The sequence below is a fragment of the Tursiops truncatus genome, chromosome 5 (genome assembly GCF_011762595.2).
Source record: "Tursiops truncatus isolate mTurTru1 chromosome 5, mTurTru1.mat.Y, whole genome shotgun sequence".
Lineage (NCBI taxonomy): Eukaryota > Metazoa > Chordata > Mammalia > Artiodactyla > Delphinidae > Tursiops > Tursiops truncatus.
In genome coordinates, this window is record NC_047038.1 from 33,042,418 (window position 1) to 33,060,570 (window position 18,153).

General features: G+C 35.9%; 2 protein-coding genes across 2 annotated transcripts in view; one reads left to right on the forward strand and one right to left on the reverse strand.

Annotated features, from left to right (window-relative positions):
* AIMP1 (aminoacyl tRNA synthetase complex interacting multifunctional protein 1) overlaps positions 1 to 18,153 on the reverse strand; it is a 168,117-nt gene that overhangs the window by 101,447 nt on the left and 48,517 nt on the right. Inside the window, exon 7 of the mRNA XM_073805005.1 lies at positions 6,077 to 6,150. Coding sequence (XP_073661106.1) covers positions 6,077 to 6,150 — 74 coding nt within the window. The remainder of the gene's footprint in view (positions 1 to 6,076; positions 6,151 to 18,153) is intronic.
* Positions 7,474 to 16,511, forward strand: GIMD1 (GIMAP family P-loop NTPase domain containing 1). Its single transcript, XM_004325050.3, has 2 exons — positions 7,474 to 7,866; positions 16,251 to 16,511. The coding sequence occupies exons 1-2, from the start codon at positions 7,474 to 7,476 to the stop codon at positions 16,509 to 16,511; spliced, it is 654 nt and encodes a 217-aa protein (XP_004325098.3).

Genomic DNA, 18,153 nt, shown 5'->3' on the forward strand with positions numbered 1-18,153 from the left:
ACATAATCCCAACTCCGCCACTTATAAACTGTAAAATCATAAACAAATTATTTAACCTGTGCCTGAATGTCCTTTAAAATGTGATTAATAAAAACTAATTATTTTTTTAGAGGGAGGGCCGTGTGAGTTAATATATTAAAGTGTCTAGAACAGTGCCTGGCACATGTGCTACACAGGTCTTAGCTTTCCATTAAGGCTGAACTCGTATACAGCACTTCATGTACACATACACACAAATGAGGAACTGACATTTCCTTTTCCGCATCACTACTAACAACCTTTCTTTCTACACTGTGTCCTTAGGTAATCTGCACTGCATAGCAATCTACAAAAGATGACATTCGTTGGATTCCCTTCTCAGTAACTCAGTCACTCCTCAGTATTGTTAGGAATTTGGAGATCCCAATTTCCTATTTTAGGCCACAAAAGAACAGTTAGTGCTCTACTGTTGTTTTATCTTTTAAGGTTAAATGAACGACTACGGTATAGTAAATCTTTGCCATCCAATATTTTACCTCCTGAAAACACTCAAGACCTGAAGTTAATGCTAATAACTATAGCACTCATGTAGCTGACACTCTTTGATAGAATCATGATAAAAGTGTCCTGTTGCCATGAATGATGTCTTTTGCATAGCTTAGTTGATGATTATAGTCCATCATTCGGCAAGCACAAAACACCCACACCCTACCGAACCTCAATTTGGGATGGAAAGATACTAAGGGAGTTAGTTACAGGATTTTCTGACCTTTCTACAGTAATTAGCAGTATCTTTCACTGGTCCTAGTGTTTCAGACATTTTGATATCAGCAAATTTTAGTGACAGTATCTGGGAAGTTAGCTCCATACCACAGCTATTGCTAGGAAGAAAAAAAAAATTGCATTTTTCTTGGAAAGGAAAAATTAGGTATCCTAGGAAGATTATAAATATATTAGATAAGTTACAGTTATTACTCTGCAGGGCTATTTTTCTTGACTTGAGGTTCTCAATTATTTTGTAAAAAGAAAAAGAAAAGAAAAAAGCATTTTCCATAAAATGGGAGATTTTGTAGCATAAATCTAGGAAAAATCAAGTGTGGCCTCTGATATCCATGGTTATAACTTTATTTGTAATTACTATCCATGGCATTCATGATGCTTTTTATCATGATAAGGGACATTTCTAGTGTTTCCCGGGACATTACTAGAAGCATTTATAACACAAAAATGTTTGAAATTGAATAATAATAATAGAGTCTGTAAGAAGTTGAAGCTAGCCTAGTGTCTAGTCTCAAGGGCTAAGAGGTTAAAACCTTTATTAATTATTATAAGACCCTCTGCTTCTGTGCATTTGGCTAATAAAATATATTTATCTATATAGGTGAGTGCATGTTATTTCCTAGGTAGGAAGAATAAAGCATATAAAATCTTTGACATATACAATTATTTTCATATGAATATATTTTCAATGACACTCTGTATTATCCTATATCTTATTTCTCAAGAGTGAATAAGAAAAGTCCTTTAGCAAAGAGGATCTAAATTAGGGTAAAGAATTTAGCAGAAATTTTTCAAGAATAGGCTTGTGAGCTTTGAAATGATTTGAATTCAAACTCTACTGGTTTTTCTCTTGCTTTTGAAGTTGGGCTCGTTTCTTCAATAATGACATATATTTGTATAATGACTCACTATATTGTAATTGAAAATGAGTGTACTTGTGATTCTCAATTTTCAACTAACTGGCTTGGAGCTGGTGATCAAAGTTTAGTTATTGTAGGCCAAATCATTCATTATATCCTAGAGGCATCAGATGATAAATTTCATTTATGTTCATGGAATTCCACTTCAAACAATAAAAGTACAAAAGTCAAATGCATACTCATATGTGCACACACACATGCACATATGTGCAAATATTTATTAAGTATATAAAGCCAAACCCAACAAAAAGCCATCACAGAACAAGAAAAGGGATCTAATGCTAGAAATGGAGATAATTATACCTTAAAAAAATGAAAATATGGGTAAAATATGTTTATTATGTAATAAATCACCAAAATTGACATAAGAAGAGTCAAATTACTATGACAGCAATTTTTTAAGTTGTTCTGGAATGACCTCCAGAAAGTTGCCGGGCCTAGCTGTTTTTGTGAAAGTTTCTTTGAACCTTCAAGGGATATGTAATTGCCAAGGTATCCAAATTATTGCAGAGTACCATAAAATAAAGAAATTTTCCTAATTCATTTTAAGAGGTTAGCACATTCCTGATCTGAAAACCTGACAAATATAAGATAAAAATGGAAAGCTATAAACCAATCTCACTATTAATAAATTTGCTAAAACTATAAATATTAGAAAAATGAATGCAGTAAATAGCAAAAAAAATACCATATCCTGATTAAGTAATTGCCAACAATTACTCTTGCCTCCATACACTTAACATGCTAAACATAATCCCATTATTAATGCCTCTCATTACAGTAGTGGATCTTAAAGAAGGGAGTAAATACGGGGAGAACATGAGTAGTTTGGAAAAAGAAATGTATTTACTGTGTCATTCTCCAAGAGAAGCAACTGGCCCATGGGCACCAGGAAATAAAGATTTTTAAATGATACTATTTTTCCTCTGTGTTCTTTTACAAATTTCTTAGCTGCTTAAAAATATACATATTTCATTTATAATCCTAAAAAATTCATCAGAATTAGAAGGAAAACAAAAAGCAAACAAACAAAAAACGATAGCAACAACATCAAACAAAACTCAAAATATCATAAACATTCCCATGTGGGGATGAGACTGCTAGAGTCTTTAAAATGTGAAGCCAACCGAATCTGGACTGAAACCTCCTATTCCCAGCAATATTTCTGTCCAGATATGGGCATTCTTCATTGTTCCAAGAATTTTCAAACTGTATTCAAATTAGGACCATGTGGAAAATTTAAACTGCTGACCAGTGTTCTCTGAAATTTTCTGAAAGGTGAACTCTGACGTCTTACTCTAAGACCAGCTCAGACTGAATCAATCAAGTCACCACCAACTTCAGCCAGCTTGTCAGTGTTCCCTTTGACTTGGAGCAGTGCTGGCCGAGGTTAAGATCATTTAGACATCATAAATACAGATTCTGATTATCACTCTAAGGGTCTTCTTTACTACGAAAAGACATAACATACGAGCAAGGGGTTCACAGTTCAAGTCAATGCAAACTGGAATTTGTCTAAAATTGTGAGAGTGCCTTTAAACCAAATTGCCAGAAGTCGAGAACTACTTATACTAAATCAATTTTATGGAGTATAGAGACACAGTTTTACTGAGTATAGAGACATATAATTTACACAATTATGATGTATACATAATATATACACATATGTTAATACATGTGTGTATGTGAGACATAATTTACATAATTATATAAATATATGTGTGTATGTATATATACACACACATACACAGACATATTAACATTTGATATAAATGTGAGTGTGTGTATTACAGACTGAATTATGTTCCCCTACCACCAAATTCCTATGTTAAAGTCCTAACACCCAGTACCTCAGAATGTGACTGCATTTGGAGATAAGGCCTTTAAAGAGGTAATTATGTTAAAATGAAGTCATTATGGTGGGCCCTAATCCAGTATGACTGGTGTCCTTATAAAAAGAGGAAACTTGGACACAGACACACTGAGGAAAGACCACGTGAAGACATAGGGAGAAGACGGCCATTAACAAGCCAAGGAGCAAGGCCTCCGAAGAAACCAACCCCACTGACACCTGGATCTCAGACTTCCAGCTTTCAGAACTATGAGAAAATTAATTTCTGTTGTTTAAACCACTCAGTCTATGGCACTTTGTTATGGCAGCCCTAGCAAACTAATACAGTGTGTGTGTGCACGTGTGCCCATGTGTATGCATGTGTGCGCACGTGTGTGCATAATTTAAAATATAATTGTTACTATGTCATCTAGAGTCACCCTTACCACATAATATCTCATTTCATAGATTGTGGAAAGTTCAAGGTCCTCCCATAGATTCCTGCAAGTGCCTAGGGATTAGTGTCCTAGCTTCAACCTCCTTCCTCTCCTCATTCAGTTCAGATGTCATTTTACAGTCTCCAGTGTTGGTGGTCCTTGTCCTGTGCTAACCTAAGATGGACCTCAGGCCTTTCTATTAACTTCCGTCAAAATAAAATAAGGTAAAAGGTTAAGAACAACTTAAAACAAAACAAAAATAAAAAGGTAATTGCGAACGTGGGAATTGTGAACATGGCTGACTTTACATCCCAGAAATGTAAAAAGTTAAAATTGAACATTAGCTATCTCTGCTCTAACATAGTCACTTAGCCATTTCCACAAGTGGGAGCTCTAGTTTCCTTTTATGTTCTAATGTTATAGTTCTTATTCTCTCCTCCTCCTCCTTCTCATTTCTCTTCTATCTCTCCCTCTTACCTTTCCTCTCTCCATCCCTCCCTCCCTCCCTTCCTTCCTCTCCCCTCCTCTATATATACCTTGATTATCTCTACTCTTTTTTTTTTTTTTTGGCTCTTCCCTCATCCCCAGCATTTTGACCATCATTGTTAGTGAATTCGGCTCATGCTCTCAGGATCCCCTTTTCTACCTCAAGTAGCTAATCAAACTATTTTCTCAAAGACAGTTCCCTTCCTCAGAGAAATCCTGGAGCCAGCTGTTAAAGTTATCCCTGTTATATTGTTTAGCCAAGTTACTGAAAAGAGTGAAGGTAATATTTCAAGTTTTCTTTTCACCCTGATTCAAAAAGAATGAACATCAATCATTAAACATCATCAAATACCAATAAATTACCCTTCTATATGATCTCTAAATTGACACAGATCTTAAACCTCCATTAAATCTGTTGAAAATTATTTTTAAATTCTGTAGTCTCATTAGAACTTTTTACTACACATATGAACTCTGAACTTTATTTTTTAAGCCATCAACTGTTTCACTCAGCAAATGATTTAAACTATGATTTCAAAGAGGGCTCTTTGAAAACTAAAGACTTTCTACACTAGTCACTTTCTATAAGGGACACAGGAAAGAAGGCTTAGTTTTGCCTTTGTTCAAAAGATTTTCCACACAATTAATATGTGTTGATATAAATTGCCTAATTGAAGAATGTCAGTTTATGGTTTGTGGAAGAAAATGAAAATAAATTCTGGTTCGAAATCACTTCTTGGGAAACAGGCTGCTACTGCCACCTGGGGGAGGTTCTTTCTGCTTCATTCAAGAAAGCCAAATGTGCTTGTCAGAGGAATAAATCCCTTTTGTGTTTTCTTTGTCATATTCACACAGGAAGAAGACTTTTAAACTTTCTGTCCATGAAGTCATAAAGCATTCCAGATGTCTCCAAAATTCCTTCACACAGAAATACATACTTCACAGACTTTTGAGAGGTACAGGAGAAGATGAACCAGAATATAATGATATGAAGGTTTCTACAACTTATAAACTAAGAAAGTATGTTGGAAAATATGGGTTATATACTAAAAAGTGGAAAAATCAAATTTAATCTTTTAATAACAAAATAAAACCCCAATTTTAAAGCAAAATTTATTTGGCCTTAAGTCATAGTTAAGTACTCCTTTTCTGAAATATGTTATCATTAATTGATATGGAAACTGTATATGTTGATATAATCATGCTAGTGATCACATCAAATAATACATTTCAATTGCATGGAAATAGCCAAGAGAGTTTTCCTAGAGAACTTTTGAATTTATGACCTAAATACTGTTATGAAGTCAATATCTCTTGCATGTATATTACATATCTGTTGAAACTTTTTCATGAAGTAGTAAATATGTCAATTACAATGGAAAAAATTGTGATCATTGCTTTTCAATGTCTACTTTCTATTTAACACTTGCCAATCCTGCATTTCTTTAGGCTGTAAGATAAATTGTTACCTATAAGCAATTCTCTTAAACAAAAGTTAATACTGGAAATAAAAGTTTCAGGAAGTACCTATTGCAGTTACACATCTGTCAAGTGACATAAAAAACTCAGTGCTGATTAGAGGAAGACAACTAATCATTTATAGAAAGGATTCTGGTAATAGATTAACTAAATAAAATACATACAGTATCAGTCTCAGAGTGGTACAGTGACACTGCCAGAAGGTTGAAGTTCATAACTGTAACAGCTTGAGGGAAGTCTGTGGAGAAAACATTTTTAAGAGTGGAAAAGGTAAGTGACATAGAGCAAATCGGTTGTGAGTCCATAATTAATTCTTGAAAAAAATCACACATCTAATTCAGGAGTAAAAAGAAATCTGAGTGTCTATGGTGCAGCTGACACAGCTGAATGAGTTGGTGAGTTGGGGTCACCTTCAGGGACCCCTAAGGTGAGTGTCTTTTGTATGAGGGTGTGAGGTTCCTCAACATGTTCATATTAGGGTCTGGAGTGAGTAGGGTGAGGGGCATCAGAGGACAAGAAAGGTCAGTGGTACATAAAACTTTATAGTTGAAGTACAAGTTATAAGGAAAAATAATAAATATGCAATATTAAATGTCTTTATTTCTGAATCAGCAGATTGAGTACATTTGGCAATTGGTCAGTAGCTCTGCCTTATCAATCTAATGAAAATGATGGATGACCTTAAAATGCTATAAGGGGCTTATATTCTGCACAAAAATAACTACATTTTAGGGGTGCTGTAAATGAAATAGATTCTCCCCAGGTTCTCCTCCCTCCTAACTGAACTGCACAATGTGTTGGCCTTTCTTTTCTTCATTGAAGAGCCAATACTTAACTCTGATGAACCATGGAGTTGTTTAATTATTTCATAACAGATATTACAAGTAGTTCTCATTTTCATCAGAATGTTGCCTAGTTGTTAAAAAATTAGTAAACAGGAACAGAAGTCTTCCTTTAATATTATTCATGTTTCATAGGACCGAAGCATTCAGGAAGTCAGGAAAGATAATTTTTTGCAGATGCCACTTGTATATTCAAGGGGTGGGGAGGTAGGGAGTAGGGAGGTGCAGAACGTTGTTTAAAATGCAAGAAGGGCCATTTCTTCCACTGTACTGTTCCTTCTTCTCCTCCAAGAGTGAATAATTTTCAAATATTGCTGCTACCTTTGTTCCTGAAGTAAGAGACCTCAGGACCCCATTTCTAAACCAACTCACCTGTCACACTGATGAGTTAACATATTCCTCCTAAACATGGCTTACACCATCTTCATGTAATATTTTTTCTAATTTTCCTGCAATTATTGTTTCCTCCTCCCTTCCTTATTTGTATTTGATTTCTCTCTCCTCTCCCACTGCAAACTACTAGTATTATTTCCATTTTCCCTTTGTCACTGAGGGGTCCCCACTTCAGTGGAGAGCTCCTCCATGCTTTAGACACTAAGAATAAGGGGAAAGCAAATCAAAGTCAATACTTGGGAGTGCTCTAGGCCAGGTAAGAAGCCTTATATTGGGGGAGTGTAGAAGCCTGACTGCTTATGCTGAGCCTTTGTTTACCCACAGCCATGATGGACTCCAATAAGATGACCATAAACTTGGCCCTCTTTGGCATGACTCAAAGTGGAAAAAGTTCTGCTGGGAACATTCTTTTGGGAAGCACTGACTTCCACAGCAGCTTTGCTCCATGTTCTGTGACCAAAGATTGCAGTCTGGGCCGCAGTTGTCACTTCCACAGCTTCATGCGTCGAGGGGGGCAAGAGGTAACCCTGCAGGTCCAGGTGCTGGACACTCCAGGTTATCCGCACAGCAGGTTGAGCAAGAAGCATGTGAAGCAGGAGGTCAGGGAGGCCCTGGCACATCACTTCGGGCAAGAGGGTCTGCACCTTGCACTGCTGGTCCAGAGGGTGGATGTGCCTCTATGTGAACAGGAAGAATCTTCCCCAGTCCAGATGATCCAGGTAATAAAAAGGGGCAATCACACTAATGGCATTATTCCCATTTGAAGGACATTATCTTAATAGGAAAGAACTATGAAAAACTGATTAAAAGAGTAGTTTTAAACCAAGTTTAAAGCAAGTAGTTTAAAACAAGTGCTGATCACATAAAAATAATTGGTAAAAATTACTTGATTTTCCCACCAAGAGTCATTTTTACAATTTCCTTTAGAGGAATTCAGTCATTTTGTAACTGGGTCATAGAAAACAAAACAAAACAAAACAAAAAATGAGATACTGAACTTCAGAGGTTAACTAAGTCTCAAACCCCTAAGAACTGTGAATCTGATTGATTGTCAGTGTGGTCTGACTATGCATCAGAATCAACTAAGCTGTTTGTTAAAAATGCAGATTCATCCAAGCCCTACTGAAACAGAATGTCAGGAGTAGAGCTTGCCTATCTGTATTTGCATAAACTTCCCGTATATTTCTCTAAAACAGTGAAGTTTTAGAACCACTGAACTAAAATACTTACTTGCATCCATTCAACATCAAGGGACAACCTCTTACAGTTCACCATAAATGGGGCATTACTGTCTGATTCAGTCACTGAACACTGTATTGAGCACCAGTACAGAGCTTAATGATTGGTGAGTAATATATGAGCCCTGGTCTCAAAAAGCTCACAGCCTAGAAGAGACAAATAGATAAACAAGTATAAACAAGTATAAGACAAGTATAAACAAGTATAAGACAAATAAACAAGTATAAGACAAATAGATAAACAAGTATAAGACAAATAGATAAACAAGTGCCAAAGTAGGGCAATGTACAACTCCTCAGTGAAGGAGGCATCACTGAGACCTACACCTCAGTAAGTAATCAGGGGAGATTTATACTTTATGAACAGGAAAAAAATCAGGAATTTCAGAAGCTTTGCTTGTTTCATCATCTGTAGGGTAACTGCTCCATGCCAGCCATGAGAAAATCACAGGGACCTCAGGGTGAACAAAAATAACATATGCCACTTTTGACTAGTGGTTCATCCCTGTTTGTTTGTTCATTTATTCAATTTCTTGATTCTCCAGTCTGGGGCCACCCAAATGTAACTGCTGGACTTGACTAGTATAATTCAGTAGCCTCATTAAGTCACTGAGCTCAGAGAACACATCTTCCCTAGAAGCTTCACAAGTAAACTACATGAAGAATAGAGAGCAGACATTTTTAATTCAAAATGAATTTGTATAAATGCTATTCTTCTTTTGGTCCCACCTCTGATTATGCTCATGCAGAATCTGTTACACTTAGAAAAACAGTATACTTTGCTTTAAAGAAAGATATCTTCCTTTAACTAGTAAAGGCATAAGATTGTTCTAAATGACAGACACACGTTTTGTTTTTCAGTAACTGTGCATGTTTCTAAAAAAAAAAAAAAAGCCATATGTGTAATCACAAGAAACTAGCGGAAAAAATTAGTGTGACAAGAGTATAAAAAATAATTCTCATCATCTAACTCCTGAAAAATCAAGGACATTCTGTACAAAAGCAAAGAAGAAGAAAAGAAGATGATTGCAATTAAGAAACAATGTGGAATCTAAGAAAGCCCATAAACCACCCCCCAACCAGTTAAAGCCTGCATTTCAAATAATATTTCTGGTAGAAATCAAGAGGGGCGGGGGGCGGGGGGGAACTGCAGCCATACAGTCAGTGTAATTTTTAAACAGTTTTAAAAATTCATTTAAAGTTGCTATTAAATAGACATTTAGCTTAAGCTATAGATGGATGTAACCCACTAAATTCAGTAAATGCATAAATAGTTCTCAAAAACTAACCTGACCCTCTCCATATGTCTCCAGATTTTTCTTTCTGCTGGTCCAGACAGGATATTTTAAGAGACATACATTTTGAAAATAGATTTTTTTTTCCAGTTTTAGGATATAGAACAATATTGTAATTCCCTAATTGTTTTTTATGCAAGTGAATTTGATTCATACATGTCTCTGATCCTTTTAAATGGTATTTGGCATATAGCCTTCTCCTCTTATAGCTGCTTTCCTTACGTCAGTGGCCAATTCAGGAGTTGAAGGCACAGAGGAGATGGGCTAGGGAAAAACTCAGATCCAGAATATTTTTTTCGAGAATAAATAACTTCTGTCTCCCGGGAGAACTCAGCAGCCAAGATTTAGTAATCCTCAGAGGGGCCTCGACCCCTAGGAGGCACTGCAGTCCCATTCTGGGCTTACCACCTTGATCTTTGGTTGAAGATTGCCTAAGCACAGGCTGGCTGTTTATGACTTTCTTCCTGAAGGTGCCTCAGATACTAGTGGCAACCATCTGGATATGCTCACAGATTGGGAGGAGCTGCAGAATGTCTGAATATTCAACAGGACCAGCAGCTGTTAGGAAGGAGGTGTTGCTAAGGTCCTCTGGTTTCAGACACACCCTGGATTTCTCCTTCCTGGCTCATGCAAAATGGGGAAGAGAACATCTGCCTTCCCCTCTTCCTTTCCCCCTTTCTGGGGGCACTGATGCTTTCCATGGAAGTAGTCTCCAAGGCTAGTGCCAGAGAAGTGACCTCTTCTTTCCTGTACCTCTCTGCTGTCTCTTTAAATATCTCTCAGTTTGTGCTCTAATATTTTACAGAGGGGTTATAAGCTGCCAACTGTGACAACTGAAACAGTTCCTCAAATGATCCCTTTTTCTTTATTTATGTTAGGCCTTCATTAATTTACAGTAAAATGGTGGAGATGTCAGTGAGTCATCTCCCCAAAATTGGGAAATAAAGGGAATGATTCATCTGAATGTTATCTATCATTTTAATTTTTTAAAAAATCCCCCAATAATAGATCAGAGCATAAATAAAGTCACCTGAGGGAAAGTGCTAGCATGCAGCCAAAGTGCACCAGGAATTGAATCCAGGAATTGACTAAATTCTTTCCATGATCATGGTATCATGTACATATTATCACTGTATATATTCAGGCTTCAAGCATGCATTTTAATTTCGAATGAACAACTCAACTGCTGATGTTACAGATAGGTGTACACAGGGAAGGTTCAGAAAGGCCAATGTAAGGCCTGAACATACTAAACAAAGATCATGGGCTTAGGTGTTCTATAGAATTCAGTTGACAAATAAGCCTGTTACAGTTCTAGGTATATGACTATAAATGTTACTAAGGCTTTCTTGGCTTCAGTTCCTTACTTATAAAATGGGGATAATTTACCTAATTGAAGAGTTCTGAGGGCTATATTTAATAAATGTAATGTGCTTGGCATTGTGCCTGAATTACAGCAGTTTCATAGTAGGTTTGCAGAAAATTGCCATTACTATTATTGTTTTTATTGCCATCAGCACTACCTAGATTGTGATGAGTACTTATTCAAATGAACTACTAGATATAAGCAACATATTACAGATGTTGTTCAAGTTCCTACTTAGCTACTCGCTTTGTAACCTTGGGTAACTTCTCTAAACTTCAATCTTTTCATTGGTAAATTGGGAAAGATAATAGTTTACTGGGTTACTTTTGGAATTTATGTCATATTAACATAATAGTAAATTCACTCAGACACTGGCACATGGCAAGTGCATAATAAATGTTACCTATGATCATTGTGACTTTATTGTTAGTATTTGTTTTACCCTAAAATTGGGACATATTATTTGTAGCCTTCTTTGGGATTATTTTGATAGGCTTCAGAAGAAAGTAAGAGTGAAATAAAACTTACACGGCCCTGATTTATAGGAACTTCCTTATTAATTTAGAAAAAAATCTGGGAAAAAAATTTACTGGCTTAGTAATGTTAATTGAAATAAAAATTTAGTGTGAAGGACAGGGAACTCCTGCCATTCAAGGAACCTCTGTTACAGGCCCAAGTCTGCCAATAATCAGCTATGTGGCTTTGGCCAAGCCATTTAACATCACAAGGCCTTAATACCCTCATCTGTAAAATAAGGCAGTTTTGACAGATGATCTGTAAGGCTGACTGTTCTCTGAATCTGATCTAACGAGGCTTACCATTCAGCTTTGGCTCTCTAAGAAGGCAAATGTGGTGCTCGAAGTGGGAAGAGAATAAGGGAATAGCATAAAATATAAAGAATGGTCCTTATTGTCCTCCTGATCCATGATAATTTTTTTCTCAGTTGATGTAATAGTTGGCTTTTTTTAAAGTTTCCCCCTAAAAGGTCCAGATGCTATGATTTCATCAACCACAAACAAGTGGGGCAGGGCTGGTGAGGTCCTGGGAAAATGAACGTAATTCCTGGAAAACAAAGTTTATATCCTAACTAGTTGTCCCAAAAGGACTAGATGGACTCATACCCATTAGCACTATGAAACCAAACAACTCATGATTGATTGTAAAATTTCCATCTAGCTTAGTACTATATTTAAATTATTAACACCAGAAACTTACATTATCTTTCTATTGGATTTTTTATGTGAGGTATCAATCAAATGTGATTATTCTTTCTCTGGATCCATAAAGAATGTTTGGCCACTAACATGATGACTATACACCAAGTGACACTACTTTCAAATATTCAACTATTTGCTGGCCAAAAATCAATCTAAAGAATATAAGCTAAATCAACCATTCTCTTCTATTTTTGGCAGTAATTCAAAAGTGCAATTTCTCTCACAGTTTAGGACATGAGCATCCTTTCATAAATAATTATCAACATGTAAAAACTTTGCAGTGGCTGAACACATGGACTTGTAAGTGGTGTCAAGCTTACAAATCTATTATCCTTAGGCGCTTTAACTCATTTTTCCTGAATGATATTATGGTTTAAAGTACAGAAGATGTCTGGTGGAGACAAAGAGGCAACATGTTAATGTTACAATACAGAAAGCCGGGAACTAAAAACACACTGTGAATGTTATGCCCTTTAATGCAATAGGTACTAACCTAGCAAGAGGAGAAGTCTATGTTATAATATATAACTCAGGAGAGAACCATTTGAGCCAAACAGTTTATTTAGCATGAATTTTTATTATGGTGATGTTGTAAAAATAGTTAATAATAAATATAGCCCCTGCATCAGCCAATACCCAGGGAACAGGTCTGGGGTAACACTCAAGGGGTTAAGGACAGTAGCTATTTATTCACGTGTATTAAACATTTCAATAACCTGACAATCAATATGAATACATCAATAATGTGCTGAGTGAATACCAGGTCTGATTCTAAATTTGAGAAACTTCTAGAGACAAGAGTGATGAAGGATCAATAGTGGTATAGAAATAAAATCCCAATACTATACAATTCCCAATAATGCTCAATCACTTTCTTTACTTGGTATGTCTTTACTGCCTGAGAACTCCTTTGTTAATTCCTATGCTCGAGGCATCATCACATGCCAGAAACTTTTTCTGACCCCCTCCCTTTACCCCCACTTTCCACCTCTCCCATCCAAAACTAGGCTAAATGTTTGCCTCTGTAGTGCCAATATATTTTCTATCATAACACTTGCGATTACAACAAACTGAAAGTATTTTTTTCCTGTCTGTCCCTCTTCCTTAGACCTAACTTTAGTTAGTAAACAAGAATCTCCACTAGATATAAGCAGGAAATGTACCTGTCTTGTACCACTCCTTGTCCCCAAAACAAAGTAGACCCTCAATAAGTATTTGCAGAAGGAATAAAGCCCCTAGAGTGCTTTTTAAAATTCACATTCCCAAGCTCCACCCCTAAAGATTTTGATGCATTTTTAGCAAGCATCCCAGGTGATTCTGATGTAAATGGCCCAGAAATCTCTATTCCCAGAACCTAAATCTGATATATTTAGCACTTCATTAATTTTTCAACCATTTGGATTAATTTGCTGGGGCTGTGATAAAAGTATAATTAACTGGCTGGCTTAAGCAACAGAAATTTATTGTCTCTCAGTTCTGGATGCTGGAAGTCTGAAACGGGTGTTAGCAGGGTTAATTCCTTCTGAGGGCTGTGAGTGAAGGATCTGTCCAAGGATTCTCTCCTTGGCTTATGGATGGCTGTCTTTATGCTCACCTGGTGTTCTCTCTGTATTCATGTCTTTGTCCAAATTTCTGTTTTATAAGGACACATTGGGTTAGAGTCCCACCCTAATGATCTTAATTAATTGCATCTGCAATAACCCTATTTCCAAATAAAGACACTTCTGAGGTACTGGAGGTTAGGACTTCAACATATCAATTTGGAGAAAGAGGTTACAATTCAACCCACAACATGGTTTATTTATTTTGCAATTCTCTGACCTCTCTCACAAGAGATGTGTTCTTAGAGTACATAGAATATACGACAAACTCTGAAGAGGTCTGGTAATTTTGCTATGTCACTATTAGCTAAAATGTGATGCTGACATTGCATATAGACTTTGATTTATAAAAGAGCTATGTTCTTTAAAGTTTGGGTTAAAGGTTTGCTAATTTTGAGTTTTAAAGGCACATAAGCATATGCCAATTAAAGTACTTCTTTGAAAAATTCTTTTGTAAAGTTCAGAATCTTTCTGTTTAAATAATTATTCCCTAATGTACTGATCTGGAAATGTCTGAGGATTTTCTTGAAGCAGGGCATTTCAGGAGAACTAGAAATATACAATTATTCTATGGTATAAACAGACACATTTTGAACAGATATGAGGAAAAATTTTGGACCTATACCTTGAGAGAGTCCCTCTGAATACAAAATAGAAAGTGCAGATTACAGGCGAATTTGTGATAATGAAATAGAGTAGAAAAGTTTTACAGGAAAGTACAATTTTGTGTCCCAAAGATTAAATTTCAAAATTGAGGACTCAAAATTAATAAATAAAACCCTAAATCTTCTATTTGAGACGATGGTGAGGGTCTAAATTCCAAATTAATACAACATATTTATTGAGAGTTTACAACATATTAGAGGCTTTGATTGATATAGAAAGACATAGACTTTGCCTTCAAAGAGGTCATAGCCAAGTTATAGAAATAAATGTGAAAATGAATAGCTCTGATAAAAGTCAGACTGTGTTAGGAGTTATAATTGGTAACCAGTCTTGAGATGTTTCTAATTTAAATATATTGTCCCACAGTTCCTGTATTTTCATATTAGATTTACATGTCCTGATTCTTCCTTCCTCCCTCCTTCCCTTCCTCTTTCTTCCTGCCTTCCTTTTACTTTCTTTCCCGCTGTCTTTCCCTCTTCTTCCTTTCATCTTTTTTCAGTTGTTCAATATTATAAATATGAATCCTATATTCATTCAAAAGTTTCCCAAACTGCCATTCAATTTTTTCAAGATTTTTATAAACTAGAGTTTGTGCTAATGCCTCTGTTTGTACTCAACCTCTTTATATATCAGTTTCTCTATATCATAATGGTATCTCTCACAAATCACCATGTTGAGCCTCAAAAGAGATAAAGTATGTAAAGCACTTAGCATAATATCCAGCACTAAATATTAGTTGTTCTCCCGTCTTTCTTTCTTTTAACTATTAGATGTTCTGGATATTCCTTGTTATGTTTATTCCTAAGCATTTAATACTTCTCTTGCTATTATAAACTGGTAGTAGCTTTGGAAATATTTTTTTTATGCGAGTGTTTGGAATGGAAGGAATTTTACTGTCACATTGTCATGATTTCATATAACTTTGGAAATATTCAAAAACGTTAAATGGTTATTTCTAGATGCCTTTCATATTGCGTGAGCAATCTGCCATGTGCTATTACTTCTGCTTTATATCAGCTCATTTGCACTAATCAAACAAGAATTTATTACATAACCAACTTCTACATATTACTAAACAAAGGAATACCGGTCTGCAGTGTTTTTCACCCACATTAGAGGAAGTCACCCGATAAACTGGGTTTGATTCCAGGTATGTGAAGAGGATGCGAGTCACAGTAATATTTTGTAGTTGCTCCAAATTACCAAATGTATTTTGATCTTAGCATTTCCATTACATGTCATCTGATTAATTGACAGATTGTAACCAGATTATGTAATTATAAATCCTTAGAAAATGTTTTCAGTGATGATGATAACACAACATTCCTACAGAAAGAGATATGACAATTCCCTTGGGCAAGGTGCTCTGACAAAGGAATTCAGTGGTTCTAAAAGATTCAGGTTGACAGGCAAGTATAAATGAATGCTGCAAATGTAATTAAATCATATGCAGCATTGATAATATGCCGTTTTGAGGTTGTATATAAATTATAACAACAAAATAAAATGGAGAACTAAAGCCTTTTTTTATAGAATGCCCACCCATCTCTGTCCATGTGCTTACATTACTTGACCCCATCATCATTTCCATTATATATTCCAGCTTTTAGAAACATAATGAGGTACAGATCTATTGACTGTGTTAAACCATAATAACTCCTCAGCTCTTCTTTGAGAAATATAGTCCAAGGCAAATAGCCATTTAACTTCTCTCTTTCAGGAACTTCTGGGACATGCTTGGAAGAATTACACTGCCATTCTTTTCACCCATGCAGAGAAAATAGAAGAGGCTGGGTTCAATGAAGATGGATACTTACATGAGGCCTCTGATACACTGCTAACTCTACTAAATTCTATTCAGCACAGATATATTTTCCAGTATAAAAAAGGAAACTCACTTAATGAACAAAGACTAAAAACCTTAGAAAGAATCATGGAATTTATAAAAGAAAATTGTTACCAAGTTCTTACCTTTAAATGAGATTTAGGTGAAAGGAAAAGGGCTTTGGGTTTTAGAGTCAGCAATCTGGTTTCAAAAGTGCCTTTATTAGCATGAATGTGGACCATCAGAATTTCCATGTGCTGCCAGTGAGAGTGTACATTGGTAAAACCACTTTGGAAAACTGGCAATTAAAAATAAGATTTCTGAAAAAAATAAAAAATAAAAAAAATAAGATTTCTGGGCTTCCCTGGTAGCGTGGTGGTTGAGAGTCCGCCTGCCGATGCAGGGGACACGGGTTCGTGCCCCCATCCAGGAAGATCCCACATACCGCGGAGCGGCTGGGCCCATGAGCCATGGCCACTGAGCCTGCGCATCTGGAGCCTGTGCTCCACAATGGGAGAGGCCACAACAGTGAGAGGCCCACGTACAGCAAAAAAAAAAAAAAAAAAAAAGATTTCTAAGGCAAATCCTATGACACAATAATTACACTCTGAAGTATATATATCCAACAGAAATGTATACATTTGTGCACTAAAAGACATGTATGTACAAGAATGTTCATAGCAGTACTATTCATAATAGCGAAAAACTGGAAATTATCCAAATGTCTACTAAGAGTAAAACGGATAAGCAAACTGCGGTATATTTAAACAATGAAATATTATACAGTAATGAGAATGAGCAAACTACAACTGCATGTAACAAGATCAATGAATTACCCAAACATAATGTTGAAAGAAAGAAGCCAGACATAAAAGAATACATACTCTATGATTCCATTTGTATAAATTTCAGAAACAGTCAAAACTAATGTAATTTTAGCTATTTTGATGTGAGAAGTGTTGGAAGTCAAGTTACCCTTGGTGGGGTGGGGGGGATAGTGAGTGAAAGCACACACCGGGGCAGCTTCTCAGATTCCAGTAATGTTCTATTTCTTGACCTGGAAGTTGGTTTCACAGAGTGTGTTCCCATTGGGAAAATTCGACAATTAAACACTTCTGACTTACGAACTGTTTACTATATATGTTATACTTAAATAAAAGTTAAAAATGAATAAATTATTATCCATATTTTCAAAACTTGCTCCACTGCTTACTTGATCCTAAAAAATTAAACTTGTGAAGGCCTGTTCCTCATGTGAGATACCTACTTCATATTTACTGTAATGATAAAACAACTTAGCACATATTAGACGCTCAGTAAATGTTAACTTCCGCTTCCACTTTCATATAACCCCTGGTTCCTATTAAGGCTTGGAAATACAGGTAAAAGCTCAGAGCCGAACCCTGCAGCAGAAATAACTGTTAACAATTGTAATAACCAAATATGAATAAAGCTTTGACTGAAAAAGAGGCTTCCAGTCTACCTTGGAAGGTCGGTCAATTTGGATTAGTAGAGAGATCCAGGATAATCTCAAAGGCAGCAGTGAGGATCAAAGGAAAATAATTCTAGTCAATCGTAACAGCCAAGTCCATCCACAAGTCAGTATCAGATCACCCTCAGGTTTAACATCTGCATATGAGCATTATCATTTATAAGATTCTTTCCTAAGGTAGTCCCCAATTTACAAACAGCTTGTTTTCATAAAGTTAATTTGTAAATTGCTTTTTTAGTGTGCATTATACTTTATTTTCCATTAAAAACAGGATTACAGCTCGTGGTTGTTCTCCCAGACTAATCC

Bases quoted from the DNA above. Each gene is read 5' to 3' on its own strand.
- GIMD1 (XM_004325050.3), top strand. From the start codon at position 7,474: ATGATGGACTCCAATAAGATGACCATAAACTTGGCCCTCTTTGGCATG. The intron at 7,867-16,250 runs GTAATAAAAAGG...TCTCTCTTTCAG, and splicing joins CCCCAGTCCAGATGATCCAG to GAACTTCTGGGACATGCTTG.